The sequence below is a fragment of the Rattus norvegicus genome, chromosome 11, assembly GCF_021556685.1.
Source record: "Rattus norvegicus strain SHRSP/BbbUtx chromosome 11, alternate assembly SHRSP_T2T, whole genome shotgun sequence".
Lineage (NCBI taxonomy): Eukaryota > Metazoa > Chordata > Mammalia > Rodentia > Muridae > Rattus > Rattus norvegicus.
In genome coordinates this window covers 93,154,742-93,170,191 of record NC_141544.1, presented here as the reverse complement: position 1 = coordinate 93,170,191, position 15,450 = coordinate 93,154,742, and the positions used below count along the sequence as shown (strand labels likewise).

Genomic DNA, 15,450 nt, shown 5'->3' with positions numbered 1-15,450 from the left:
ATCTGTTGTGTAGTCCACAGATGGGTCTGTCTTTTCTTCGTTTGCTTGCTTTTATAACCCTTCATAAAGTAATGTTTTAAATACATTTCGACGATCCTGAGAGGTCCACCGATGGCGTGCTTAGTCTTCTGATGTGTTGTCACTAAGCACGGAGCAGGAAGATGCCTAGCTGCACACCTGCGTGCTGTCTTCGCCATCAGATGCAGCTGCCGCAGGCTTAAACAGCCCCAAGGGCGGAGAGAGCGGCAACATAAGATTTAATAATAGGACATGATGATTTTTTAGTTTCATTATCGTTGTTTTTAATGTACACAGTTATACGTTAGTTTAATTTTTAATAATACTGCATAACTTGCTTACAAAAACCCCCGGTGATGACCGTCAGGCTGAGATGGTAAGACTGGCTCTAACTCATTCCATTATTCCAGTCCAAACCGGCCGAGCGAGGAGGCTTCGTTCCGCATTTATTGTATGTGACAGGCATTCATTCCAGTGCTACAAAGGGATTAAATTTGGACCTTGAATGAAAATTTTGGATCAGTTTAGTTCAACATCAAAACGATAAACAAAATGTTCTTGCTGAAGGTCCCCCGCACCCTGACGAGGGTCCTGTTTCTTGGAATTCTGAGCTCTCCCGTAGGCCCGAGGTCCTAGCTGAATGAATTGCTGCCATGCTCACTGTTTATCTTCAGCTACCGTCCTGAAAGTGATGTGAACGCCAATATTTTTGGCTTTTCTTGTTTTTGTTTTTGTCTTTGTTTTTGAGATGAGGTTTTGCTCTGCTGTCCGGGCCAGCCTAGAGTTTATGATCTCCTGCCTCAGCCTCCTGAGTGCGCTGTGATACCTGGATTAAAATGTCCCCTTGTGGCCCAGGCTGGCCTTGAACTCTGTGTAGCTGACCGTGGCCTTGGATTGCTGATCTTTCTGAATTCGAGGGCTATAGGCACTCAGTACTGTACCCAGTTTTATGCACTGCTGGGGATCAGACTCAGATTCCACGGCTGCTAGGTCAAGTCCCTACCAACAGCCCTGGAATGCACGGTTTTAAGTCTAAAGTTGGAACTCCATTCCAGTTAATCCACCTTCCCAAAAGGAGCTGCAGTCACCTTGAGTAGCAGTTCCACGTCCTCCTACGTCCAGGCTCCCGGTCACAGCCATTATTTTCTCTCTGTTCTGGCTCCTCATGTAAGTTCAGCCATAGTGTCTGTTGCCCATCTGTCTGGGCTCCATTTCACTTGCGGAGTATCTTGAAGGATTATTCGTATTGTACCTTCCTTTCTGTTTTGAAACAAAATAATATTAATTCATGTGTTACCCTGTTTGTCTGTTTATCCTTGATAGACATTTGAATTGTTCCTACCTTTGTATGTTTTCAGAGTTGCTAATACACACACACACACACACACACTACATACACATACACTCACACATACTCTTACACACACACACACACACATACACACTACATACACATACACTCATTCACACATACTCTTACACATACACACACACACTTCATACACATACACTCACACATACTCTTACATACACACACACACACACATATCTATGTTTAATTAAAATAATTAGTGTGTAAAGCTGGGCACTGTCCATGTTACAGATGTAAAAAACCATAAGGCACAAAAGTACCAAAACTAACTTCTCAGGGCTGGGGCGATGGCACAGTGGATAAGAGAGCCGGCACTCTTGCAGAGCACCAGGTACCCATGCAGAAGATTCCTAGCACCCATTTGGTGCTCACAGCCATCTGTAACTCCACTTTCAGGGGATCCAGCGCCCTCTTTTGTCATCTGCAGTCTCCAGGCATGCACACATGGTACATGTGCATGCAGCCACAACACTCATACATGTAACACACAAAGAAGCAACTTCTTAAGCGTGAGGGGTATTTAGAGGTTAGTGTGAGTGCGTGGGGCTATACCTGATACACTGTGATATCCCTTTCCTCCTTAAGGGCAGAGTCGTCATAGGGCACTGAATGCAGTCCTAACTATCCCCAGGCAATGAGACACAGGGGAAAGGTTGTGGGCTGCAAGGCTGCTTAGAGGACTAGTACACAGAGCAATTCTCAAAGTGCTTTCACTCTGTTCTAAACCTTCAGGTGCTTTTAGAACTGCTGCAGGCTGGGGGCATCGTTCAGTTTGAAGAGAGTCGGCTCATCCGCATGGCAGAAAAGGCAGAATTGTGAGCTGTTTTGAAGCTGTGTATTAATTTTCCAATGTTGTTAGTCTCTAACATGAAACCTAGTTTATTTTGCATCTGCTATTTTACCTAAGAGAGGGCACACCAACAACAGTAATGAAAACATAAGCTTAGGAGGGTGGGGGGTTTGTTTTTGTCTTGTTTTTTAGCTTTGCACGAACTCTGAAAATTAGCAAAATTTACAGAAATGTATAGCATAAATTAAAAATGTGTGTTTGTTTTGACGTGAAAGTAAAGAAGCAGCCCTCCTGTGCTTCACCTTGTCTATGCACACATCTGTTTATTTTTAGTGTTTTGAGACAGGTTCTCGCCACAGCCCTGGGCTGTGCTGGAATGTGCTCCATATGACTTGCTGTTATCATATTGCTGTCTCTGCCTTCCCAGCGCTGGCCCCATAGACATGCCCAGCTCTAGATTTAATGTGTATGGTGTTTGTTAGATTGTGACAGTTATGTCAGTAGGAATGATATTACAGCTAACATTGTACATAAGATACAATGTGACAACACTTAATCACCTTGTTGTATTTAGTTCTGAACAAAGAAACGTAATATAAAAATTGTTGCAAATTACTGATACCTAGCGCCAGCTATTTCTTAGTTGGTACTGTCTCTTTAAAGCTTTTGCAAATATAGCACTTAGCAGTATTTCAGTTGTTAGGAGAGTGGCAGGCTCTGTGCTCTCGTAGATACATAACCCAGGCCAACTATTTATATCTGAGATGCCTGGGACTAGACTCTGGCGGGGTTTGCAGCGTTTAGACATTGCATGTGCTTTCCTGTGTTCCTGATGTGAGACTCCAAGTCTGAGGCATCCTTGGATTAGAAGTCTTAGACCTGTATTTAGCACTAGGAACAGCACCATTCCCTTTCCACGTGTTTAAAGTTCCGAGTGTCAGAAGTGCATCGCCCCGCCTGTTTGGCAACTGAAGCCTGCCCTCTTGCATTCCAGCTATCAGATCTGTGAATTTATGTATGAGCGAGAACACCAGTATGACAAGATCATTGACTGCTACCTGCACGACCCGTTGAGAGAGGTCAGCCTCAAACCTGCTTCACCCCTTTGTCTATCCCCATTGTCTCTCCCCAAGCTGTATCCACGTGGTTGTTGCAGGGTCTCTGCTATAAGTAGAGTCTGTATTAAAACACGAGAGTTCCTGAAGTTTGAGTATAACCCAGTGACAGACACTGGTGGTAACCAGATGTAGACCTAACTTGTGCTATGCAAGAGGGCTGGGTGCGGCTCTGGGGGATAACAAGGGACTGAGTTATAGAGCAAGCAGAGATCGGGGTGATCTGACCTTTGGCATTAGAGAAGCCACTCAAAGGTGAGCTCTAAGATAGGGAGGGAGGGATGCTTAGGGAGAAGTGGACACGAACGTCTCGAAGCAGGGCAAAACGGACATCTTCAGGGAGCTGAATGGAGATCACGTGGGTGAAATGAGAATCAGTGTGGAGGGAGCATAGTTGACAAGGGCAGGAGGGGTTTGAGGTGAGATTGGGGATGTGGGCAGACAGATATTACCCAAAACAAAAGTCTGCTCTTCAGTCACTGAGGGCTAACAGATTGAGGTCAAGTTTAAGCAGAATAGATTTAGAATGTATAAGAGTTACCTTTCCTCTAATGCCAGCTTCCATAAACTCCAAATCTAAGTGGACTTTCATCTCCTAATAGATGACGTTTATGGAGACTGGCACCCAGCAGCAGTCACTGAATTCTGCTCAGGCCAAGGATGAATGAATGCATTGTCTTGTGCTCCACAGGAAGAAGTCTTCAATTATATCCACAACATCTTGTCTATCCCCGGTCACAGTGCTGAGGAGAAGCAGTCCGTGTGGCAGAAAGCAATGGATCACATGGAGGTACTGACCCCGGATCCCTAAAAATATTTTTGGACAGTTTCATGTTTGTATAACGGAACCTTAGTCATTCCCTGCCTCTTTCTCCCCCCCATCCCCTCCCTCTGTCACTAGAACCCTTCTCGTGTTCCTCCTCCCCCTTTCACGTCTTCCTTCTGTGTGTACCCCACTGAGTGTTCAGGTCTGGGTGTGAGGAAATTTACCAGAGCAGTAGTAACTGTACCGCTGAAGAAAGTAACACCCCTGCCCAGCCACCATTGCTACCCACAGTCTCTAAAGGGGACAGAGCATCATGGGCCCCTCCTCTACCCAGCATGAAATGACGCTGGGCTCAGTGTTGAACAGACGGCCACAGCTGCAGGGAGTGCATGAGTGCATCGGCTCTGTCAGGTCCAGAAGGTGTCTTTCTGTACCTCTCTCCCTTCCCCTGGGCCTCATATCCTCCACCCCCTCTTCTGTGGGCTCCTGACCACTTGTTCTCAGCACCGCCGCCAGCTGTGGGTTTCTGCATGAATGTCTGCCTGCTGCAGGAAGAAGATTCACTAATGAAGGGTGGGCTCAATACTACCTCCAGGGTCCTGCTAGAACTGCCACTCAAGTATGGACACATTCCCACCTCTGTGCCAACAGGGACCCATCAGCCCTTTAAACCTTTACCATTTAAATGGCTGTTCTCCAGGTTAACTTTTGCTAACCAAGCAGCAGCAGATATCACAGGAGTTTCCTCAAGTCGTGTACTCTTATTGAAGAGAATTCAGCAAGATACAGAGAGAACATTGAGCTCTGTTAAAAACAAACGCCAAGGAGGCGGCTCACAGCCATGTGCACCGACACACTCTAATGACCACACACACACACACACACACACACACCGTACATATGTGACACACATAGATATCTTTTTTTAAAAAGAGAAAAGATGTACTCACAAAGGCTGGCCTGTTCTGTCCCTGAGGAAGAGGACATTAGTGTCTGGAGTCTACCATTTTCCTGCATCTTTTGCTCTGGTTAGGCTCTGTCTCTTTATAGCTTTTCAGAATTGGTTCAACTAGCTTATTCCTTTTTGAAATTGGTTCAAGGCCTTATTGATCTCATAACTGTCTGCTGGCTAGAATAGTCCATTGTCCCAAGGTACACTGAGCTTGTGAAGGCCAGAGCCTCTTGTCTTAGCTCCACAGAGCAAGAATAAAGTAAGAATTGTCTTTTGCCGCTTCTCCAGCTCCCCGACTCCTCTCTCACAGCAAGTACATCATCACACAGTTTATAGGATGAAATATTCTTATATTTAGAAAGGCTGTGTGTCTGAACGGCACCTTAGGAGAAACATCTGGTGGAGGGCTGGTCCTCGGTCCCTGGGGATGTGTAGTCTCAGAGATGGTCACATCGTCATATGTGGGGTTGAGAATGTGGTGTATGTTATGGAATGAAACCAGCTTCCTGCTAACAATACCAGTGTGACTCGGGAAAAACCCAGTAGACCTTCCAGCACTTTGGGTTTCCTTTCCCTTATTCCCTTTGGTCTCCATAGTACGTAGTATTCCTCCTGCATCATGGTTCCTGGCACACATGGGTTCCAGAAATCCACACAAGCTCATGTCTGTTTGTGAGTATGGGATGTGCTGAATGGATCAATGAGCAGAGGGACTCCCCGAGGGAAACGGGAAGCAGGGAGCATTTCTGCTGTACAGTCGTTCCTCCTGGCTGACTGTCCCCCTCACCTCTGTACTGTGTTCACCTCAGGCTTTAAAGCCACGCACAGACCCTTACGGAGTTTTTCAGTGCTGGAGAGATGGCTCACTGGCTGAGAGCACTGCTGCTCTTCAAGAGGACACAGGCTTGGTTCCCAGCATTGCTCACAACTGAGTGATCCAGCTCGGAGGGTGTAAGCCTTTGTGTGCACACGCACAAATATGGCATCTACTCACACAACCACATAAATCAGAATAAACCTTTAAAAATATATATATGGAATTCTTGTTGAATAACTTGTGTGTCTTCAATAATATAAATACAATGAACAAGAATATTACAATGAGATTCTATACAGTATAAACTCAGAATCTTCTAATGCAGGGTATCATTAACTATGATGTCATTAACCCATGCCTTTTAATACTGTAACATGATAATATGGAAATTTACATGTAGTTTTGGAGATCCATAGATCCCTAAAAGATTCTTAGAATGGATCTCGTTGAACTGTGTACCCTATTGTGTATCCACAGTACTCGGAGGGCTTAGAAAGCCCAGGCAGTTGGACCCTGCTCCTGACCTCTGCAAACCATGCAGCATTCACTGGTGTGCTGTTCAGTCCTCATGGGGCTTTGCTTTGCTTTTGATTATTCTATAGTTCACTGTGCTATTACATCCTTGTCTTAGTCCCTTGTGATCGATCAGACAGAATTCAAGAAATAGAAATTGGTGGATCCTGTTTTTTAATCTAACGTGCCAGTCTGGGTCTTCCTTGGAGAACCGAGGCTACTAACACGTACTAATTATTGAAAAGCATGCATCAATTCCTTTCCTTTTGTTGCTTTTATAGTGTGTGGGGCTCTCCCGCTTGCTTTGCTTGCCCGCTGCTCCAGTGCAGCTCTTCTGATGGCTTCAGTGCTGTGTCTCTTTTTCTCTTCAGTGTAAAGGGCTCTTCCAGTGTCTTCTGTAGACTGACCCTGCTGCTCATGGATTTGGTTTATGTCCATCCTGGAAACTTTATTTCTCTGTCCCTTGTTCTAGTTAGGTCTCTGTTGTTGTGATAGAACATGGACCAAAGACAGCTTGGGGAAGGGAAGGGAAGGGTTCATTTGGCTCGCAGGCTGTAGGACATCGCTGGGGGAAGCTACGGCAGGAGCTTGAAGCAGGAACCAAGGCAGAGCCCATGGAGAAGCACTGCTTAGCAACTGACCTCCTCCTCCTCTTCCTCCCCCTCTTCCTCTTCCTCCTCTTCCTCTTCCTCCCTCTCCTCCTCTTCCTCCCCCTCCTCCTCTTCCTACCCCTCCTCCTCTTCCTCCTCCTCGTCTTCTTCTTCCTCCTTGTCTTCTTCTTCCTTTTCTTTTTTTGGTAGAATGCAGACCCACCTCGACAGGGATGACACCAATCACAGTGTATTGGGCTGTCCTGCATCAATTAGCAATTAAGAAAATGCCTCACAGACATGCCCAAGCCTAAGGAGCAATCTGACAGGCAGTTCTTGGTTGAGTTCCCCGATTCCGAGGCATCTCAGGTTGACAACCAAGATTAGCTGTCACAAGCTCACTCACGCCTTGTCAGCTTGACATACAAACACATCATGGTTAAACAGTAACTTTCCTTTTTCGGCTTATACTCAAGGTCCCATATTAATATTAATAACGCAGTATAAAACAGAATCCCAGCAGTATGAAAGTCCAAAATTCCACCGAAAGAATCCAGTCCCTCTGCAGCCTCCCACCCCAGGCCTCCATCACCCACACTGCTTTCAGCAGCAGCCCATCAAGCTGAGCCCTTAATGGCTTTTCCAGCCCAGGGTTCCAAAATCATTCAGCACTGATCAGAAGCTGCTTAGGAGAACGCAAGACTTATCTGGCTTACACTCTACAGCCCATCATTAAGGGAATAAGGCAGGAACGGAGTAGATACTACCCAGGAACACTGCTTATTGGCTTGTACCTCCTGGCTTGTAGCCCAAAAACACCTCCCATGGGTGGCACCTTCCACAGTGGGCTGGACCCTCCGACATCAGTCAGCAGTTAAGAAAATGGCCCCTTAGACATGTCCTTGGGGCAAGCTAATGAAGACAGCTCTCTGTTTGAGGTTTCCTCTTCCCAGGCATATCGGCCTGATGGCCAAGATTAGCATTCAGTTTTAAGGGAAGGCTGTGTCGGAAGCAGTAATGCGGTTACTGGAGAAAGGCTTCAGAACGTGGAACACAGCGTTCCCTGTCCTCTTGAACTTTAGTGCTTCTGCTGAGATATCTGCTGTGTTGTGATGGCTCTGCCTTTATATCTGACTTTGTGCTCACCTCTTGAATTTGCAGCATTTCTTTGTTCAGGGCGTTATAATATGACTTGGAGGAGTCCCTCTGGTCTTACCCGTTTAGCATTCTGAATGTTTTCAGTATTGTGGATGGCTATCTTCGTCCCTATATTTCAGAAAATTCTACTATGACTAAATACATTTTTTAAAGATTTATTTTAAGTTTACGAACATTTCGTTTGCATGCATGTATGTGTAGCATGTGCCTGCCTGGTTTTCACAGAGGTCAGAAGAAGGCATCAGATACCCTGGAACTGCAGTTACACGTGGTTGTGAATCACCCAGTGGTTACTGGGTGCTCAGTCCAGTTCTCTGCAAGAGCAGTGGTGCTCTTAGCTGCTGAGCCGTCTCTCTAGTGCCCTCTGCTGTAACTTTATTGAATCAGCCTGCCTGCCTCCCTCCCTCCCTCCCTCCCTCCCTCCCTCCCTCCCTCCCTCCCTCCCTCCCTCCTTTCTTTCTTTCTTTCTTTCTTTCTTTCTTTCTTTCTTTCTTTCTTTCTTTCTTTCTTTCTCTTTTGTGTATGTGCATTTATTAAGTCCAGAGGTCCAGCTGGGTGTGCTTTCCTCAGGCTCCCACCACCTTGCTTTTTTAAGACAGTGTCTTCCATTGGAACATGTATTATTTAGGGTTTTACTGCTGTGAACAGACACCATGACCAAGGCAACTCTTATAAGGACAACGTTTAATTAGGGCTGGCTTACAGGTTCGGACATTCAGTCCCATTATCATCAAGGTAGGCATGGCACAGGAGGAGCTGAGAGTTCTACATCTTCATCTGAAAGCCATTAGGACAAGACTGGCCTCCCCATATGAGAAGGGTCATAAAGTCCACGCCCCCAATGACACACTTCCTCCAAAAAGGCCACACCTCTAAGTAGTGCCACTCCCTGGGCCAAGCCTATTCAAACCACCATAAACCTGAAGCTTGCCAGTTGGCTAGACTGCAAGTGACTCAAGGACCTGTCTGTATTTGTGTCATGCCCACGCTCTGGGGGGACAGAGGTTGCTGCCCCTGGCTTTTATGTGGGTTCTCATGCTTCAGCCGGTACCAGCTGTTTGCTTATTTTCCCTTTCACGCCTATGGCCTATGGTTTTGTGATGGTGTTGTGTGGATCCACCATGCTCTTTCCTACTTTGTCGCTTTGTTTGTGCGACTGTCCGAATGTTTTAAATCACCCCCATCTCAGGCAGAGACTGAGATCGTCTTCTACTTGATCCATTTGTGAGACCTTCTGCCGAGTTTTTAAATCTGACGCATTGAGCTCTTCGTTGGTAAAGTTGCTCTTTGATTTCAGTCTTTATCACCATTGATTCCCTCATTTATATCCTGTGCCGTCTTCTTTGTTTCATCAGCTCTTTATTTGTGTTGTTTTTTAATTCACTCAAGAATTCGTGTTGTTTGATCTCATTGAACGTTCGTATGGTCATTCTTTTGAATTCTTTGTTATTTTGTCTCACCCGGCCTCACTGGAATCCATTACTGTAGAATTGCTACACTGTGCCGTTCCAAACTTGGTCTTTGCTTTTATCTATGTTGTAAGGGCCCCATTGGCAGAGAAAGGCAGAAATCGAAAAGACACAGTTCTAGCTGCTTCCTACTTCTGTAGTAAACACCACAACCAAATTAGCTGGAGAGGAAAGGGCTCATTTAGTCTCACACACAGTTCACCACTGAGGAGAGGCAGGGCAGGAGTTCAAGGCAGGAACGTGGAAATAGGAAGTGAACAGAGACCATGGAGGAATGCTGTTTACTGGTTCATGCTCAGCTTGCTTGTTTCCTTCCTTCTTCCTTCTTTCCTTCTTCCTTCCTTCCTCCCCCCCCCCCCAGACTTTATTTATACCTAATTTTTGTGCACGTGCAGTGTCGAGGAGGCCAGAAGAGGGCATCAGATCCTTTAGGACTGGAGGCTGCGAGCTTTCGTGTGGGTGCTGGAAAGCAAGTCCCCTAGAAGAGCAGCCAGTGCTCCTAACTGCTGAGCCATCTCTGCAGCCCCTTAGCTAGCTTCTTACACAGCCCAGGCCTCCTGTCCAGGTACCATGCCGCCCACAAAGGACTGGGTCCTCCCACAGCAGGCATTGACTAAAAAAACACCCCACAGATGAGCCTGCAGATTAGTCTGATGTCGGCAGTTCTTCAGTTGAGAGGCCCTCTTTCTTGGTGTCTCCAGTTTGGGTCAAACTGGTAATAAAAGCTACTCAGTGCGGGCAGAAGTGGGAGCAATCCCGGAAAGGAGGGCTTCAATTGGAAGAGTAGCCAGGGACACCAAGGAGACACACATAGGAATCTTAGGTCTGACAGATGTGGATCCTGTTAAAAATGGTTAATTAACAGTGGGTAAGACGGTAGTGTCTTCATGACTTAGGTTGGGTTCCACAAACACTTCTGGTTTGTAAATTCACCCTGCAGCAGATTTTAGCTAAAGAAATCAAAGCTGGACCCTTACTCATTTCTCGAAGCTCAAGCATGAAGCTCTTTGACAGGGAACTTGGGGGCCACTCACTCCTTTGTTCATCCATAGCTGTTGTGGTCAGAATCCAGAATTCCATAAAGCTTACACTGCTTACAAATTCTAGAGAGGTTAAAAACAAAAACTCAATTCTGACTTGTAGTGTGGGACCGTTCTAGCTTTGCCAATTGGTAAATTAAAGCCTAAAGCAGGGTCTCTTGAAGTACATTGTGGAAACTCAGGACATCAAGCCTCATACCTAAGAATAGCCCATTAAGTGTCCATGTGAAAATGGCCGCCTTTTCTGCTGACTGCAGGAACTTGTGTCCCTGAAGCCCTGTAAGGCTGCAGAGTTGGTTGCTACTCACTTCTCTGGACAGATTGAAGTAGTCATTGGACAGCTTCAGGTAAGGACTGTGAGCACACGATGGGAGGACCTGGGTCCGAGGACTCCTGGCTATACGTATAGCCTAAGCCATAGTTGCCAAGTAGTAGTAGCTTGGTGGAGGTGAAGGAGGAGGTGATGGAGGTGGTGGTGGTGGTGGTGGTGGAGGAGGTGGTGGTGGTGGTGGTGGTGGTGGTGGTGGAGGAGGAAGTGGTGGTGGAGGTGGAGGAGGTGGAGGTGGTGGTGGTGGAGGAGGAGGAGGTGGTGGTGGTGGTGGTATGTTAGATGTGTGTGCATGCTGTGTATGTGGTTTATGTACTGTGTTTGTGTGGTATGTTTACCTTGTGTGTATTCTGCGCGTGTGTTGTAAGGGGACGTGTATGGGAGCAGCTGTGTGTTGATCTCTGAGTATTGAGATGCGGGAGTGTATCGTTGGATCCTGACACGGAGGAAACATCTCTGAATCTCTAACCTACATTGCCCTAGAAACCGTAAGCCATAGAAGAGCTTCCTGGCTTCTTTGGCTGTAGGACCCACAGTCCTGTTCTGCTGATGGCTCATCTTACCTAAACAGAACTTGGTCACCTTCCAGTAGAGCCATGGTCATGTTTTAGATTTTTTAAGGAACAGCTTCTCTAGACGTGGCTGTGTGCACGGTGAATGCTGAGAAGCTCTGGGAGAGGTACAATGTGAGGGCCACTGTTCCTCATACTTTATCACCACAGTGCCAGGGTGAGTTGGCTTACTTCCATGATGGCCAGAGGGGAGAGTGAGGCAGTCGGACAGCATGCTCACACATCTAACATACCACACCACCTCAAACCCAGAGCCCCTCTTCTCTTTAAAAATCGCTTCTACTAAATCTTGCTTGTCCTGGTGCTTCTGGGATTGTCTTTAAAACACGTAACAATTAACAACCACTTCTACCCCCTCCCCTAGTAAGAGTCAGAGAAGCCTGCGATTGATCGGTCACATAAATAAATCTGAGTATGATGGATTTTTTTTTAAAAGGTGACTATTTGATTGTTTTGTTGAGTTCTACACAGTTCTTTCAAAGACATTATATTTTTGCTAAGCTTTAGTGGCCGTATAAACCCACATTGATCTTATGCACTTCCCTTACTTTTAATGCAATTTGCTCCTGAAGAATAGTTCCCAGGGCTCTAGGAAGGAAAATCAAGTCATAACCAGGAGGAAAGGCATGAAAACAAAAGAAAGCAACATAGGGAAGGCAGGGTGTGAAGGCTGATAGAGACTAATGACTGTGCATGGGCCAGTCTTTAAAAACTAGCATGTGTTTCTATAGTTTCATGTGTGTTTGTATGTATACACATGAATAAATGTGTGCGTATGTGTGTGTGTATGTATGTATCTGTGTGTGTGTGTGTGTGTGTGTGTGTGTGTGTGTGTGTGTGTGTGTGTGTGTCTTTGTGTGTGTTTCCCTGTCCCTTTTCAGTGTGAGATCGAGCCTTATCTGGTGCATGCTAGGCAAGGATTCCATCTCTGTGCTACATCCCTAGCCATAAATAGATTTAAAATTATATTGAAAACTATGCTATTCTTCTCACACGGAATGCTCCCTCCTTGGTAGAGAAGAAACTTGAATACATAAGAAAATGCTCATTTTTGCTTAGGCCTCTTAAGAACTTAGCAACTATATTCATGTTCTATGAGGAGCTTTACCTCATTTTGTCACTACTCTTGACGAAGGCAGGGAAGATACAGCCGGGGTTCAGGGGAGGGGTGGAGTTGTTTTGTTTCCCCATATGGAAACCAAACACTAAGAATTACATGTCACATTGCTGATGAATGCTGGACATAGAATACAGACTTTGTGCTGACGGCTAACACTTTGCAGTTGTGGTCGATTCTGTTGCAGAGATAGAATGGAATTTTTGGAGGTAGTTGTTCGTTCAGACCTTAAGTATGCCCCAACTGTCCCCACCATTAACTCTCACAGCAGGCCCTACGGAGAGGCAGAGGACAGTTGAATCAGCCTGAAGGGTATTGGAGCTGTGAGAGTTTGCAGCACTGAGGTGTGTGCAGACGCCTCAGGGAAACACAGCACCTGGGTTTGAAGGGCTAGTCTAGACTACTTCTTTAGAATTGCATAATTCTGGAAATTTGATGCTTAATGTGCTTTTTATTTTTCTATTCAGAACCAGCTTTTGCTTTTCAAGTTTTTGAGGAGTCTTCTTGATCCAAGGTATGTTAATAAACTTTGGGGTTCACAGTACACATGTGGAAGGATGGGAAGAAACTAGAGTTAAGACACTGGCCCTAGGCCTCCAAATGGTATATTAGCTCTTCTTATTTTTAATATAAGAAGGAGTGGTTATTAAACAATAAATCATCCTGCTCTGACAGTAGGTGTAAGGTAGTACTTGTCTTTCCACTCAAACATAAGTGTATCAGATGAGTTCCCACTGTGTAAATAATGAAGCCCTATACGCAGACTGTTCCCTTCAGGATGGACCCCTTCTATTCCCCTGGCCTAGTCCTGGGTAAACGGTGTAAATGGGGTACACCTAGTTTCTAGCTCATCTGCCAACTTATTAACTCTCACTCAATATGTTTAGTTTATATTAGCTTTCTAGTAGTGTAGAAAGGTAAATTCAAATGAGATTTTCAGTTGCTGATCTAGAACTAACCAAACCACAATGGAGCAGATTCCAGGAGATGATGGGGTTGGTAACAATGGAGCAGACTGCAGGAGATGATGGGGTTAGTAATAATGGAGCAGACTGCAGGAGATGACTGAGTTAGTAATAATGGAGCAGACTGCAGGAGATGAAGGAGTTAGTAATAATGGAGCAGACTGCAGGAGATGAAGGAGTTAGTAATAATGGAGCAGACTGCAGGAGATGACAGAGTTAGTAATAATGGAGCAGACTGCAGGAGATGACAGAGTTAGTAATAATGGAGCAGACTGCAGGAGATGACTGAGTTAGTAATAATGGAGCAGACTGCAGGAGATGAAGGAGTTAGTAATAATGGAGCAGACTGCAGGAGATGAAGGAGTTAGTAACAATGGAGCAGACTGCAGGAGATGACTGAGTTAGTAACAATGGAGCAGACTGCAGGAGATGAAGGAGTTAGTAATAATGGAGCAGACTGCAGGAGATGACGGAGTTGGTAACAATGGAGCAGACTGCAGGAGATGACAGAGTTAGTAATAATGGAGCAGACTGCAGGAGATGACTGAGTTAGTAATAATGGAGCAGACTGCAGGAGATGACTGAGTTAGTAATAATGGAGCAGACTGCAGGAGATGACAGAGTTAGTAATAATGGAGCAGACTGCAGGAGATGACTGAGTTAGTAACAATGGAGCAGACTGCAGGAGATGACTGAGTTAGTAACAATGGAGCAGACTGCAGGAGATGACGGGGTTGGTAACAATGGAGCAGACTGCAGGAGATGGTGGGGTTGGTAACAATGGAGCAGACTGCAGGAGATGATGGGGTTGGTAACAATGGAGCAGACTGCAGGAGATGACGGAGTTAGTAATAATGGAGCAGACTGCAGGAGATGACGGGGTTGGTAACAATGGAGCAGACTGCAGGAGATGATGGGGTTAGTAACAATGGAGCAGACTGCAGGAGATGACTGAGTTAGTAATAATGGAGCAGACTGCAGGAGATGATGGGGTTGGTAACAATGGAGCAGACTGCAGGAGATGACAGAGTTAGTAATAAGGGAGCAGACTGCAGGAGATGGTGGAGTTAGTAATAATGGAGCAGACTGCAGGAGGTGGTGGGGTTGGTAACAATGGAGCAGACTGCAGGAGATGACTGGGTTGGTAACAATGGAGCAGACTGCAGGAGATGACGGGGTTGGTAACAATGGAGCAGACTGCAGGAGATGACGGGGTTGGTAACAATGGAGCAGACTGCAGGAGATGACGGGGTTAGTAATAATGGAGCAGACTGCAGGAGATGACAGAGTTAGTAATAATGGAGCAGACTGCAGGAGATGACGGAGTTGGTAACAATGGAGCAGACTGCAGGAGATGACAGAGTTAGTAATAATGGAGCAGACTGCAGGAGATGAAGGAGTTAGTAATAATGGAGCAGACTGCAGGAGATGACGGGGTTGGTAACAATGGAGCAGACTGCAGGAGATGGTGGGGTTGGTAACAATGGAGCAGACTGCAGGAGATGACTGAGTTAGTAACAATGGAGCAGACTGCAGGAGATGACGGGGTTGGTAACAATGGAGCAGACTGCAGGAGATGGTGGGGTTGGTAACAATGGAGCAGACTGCAGGAGATGACGGAGTTAGTAATAATGGAGCAGACTGCAGGAGATGACTGAGTTAGTAATAATGGAGCAGACTGCAGGAGATGATGGGGTTAGTAATAATGGAGCAGACTGCAGGAGATGACGGGGTTGGTAACAATGGAGCAGACTGCAGGAGATGACGGGGTTGGTAACAATGGAGCAGACTGCAGGAGGTGGTGGGGTTGGTAACAATGGAGCAGACTGCAGGAGATGACGGGGTTGGTAACAATGGAGCAGACTGCA

The 15,450-nt window shown here is 46.0% G+C and overlaps 1 protein-coding gene across 4 annotated transcripts in view; it reads left to right on the top strand.

The window, feature by feature from the left end:
- Positions 1-15,450, top strand: part of Vps8 (VPS8 subunit of CORVET complex) — a 223,458-nt gene that overhangs the window by 116,353 nt on the left and 91,655 nt on the right. For all 4 annotated transcript variants that reach the window (XM_087575759.1, XM_087575760.1, NM_001427620.1 and 1 more), the window contains 5 exon segments: positions 2,123-2,205; positions 3,175-3,259; positions 3,987-4,085; positions 10,858-10,947; positions 13,085-13,131. In XM_087575759.1, coding sequence (XP_087431885.1) covers positions 2,123-2,205; positions 3,175-3,259; positions 3,987-4,085; positions 10,858-10,947; positions 13,085-13,131 — 404 coding nt within the window.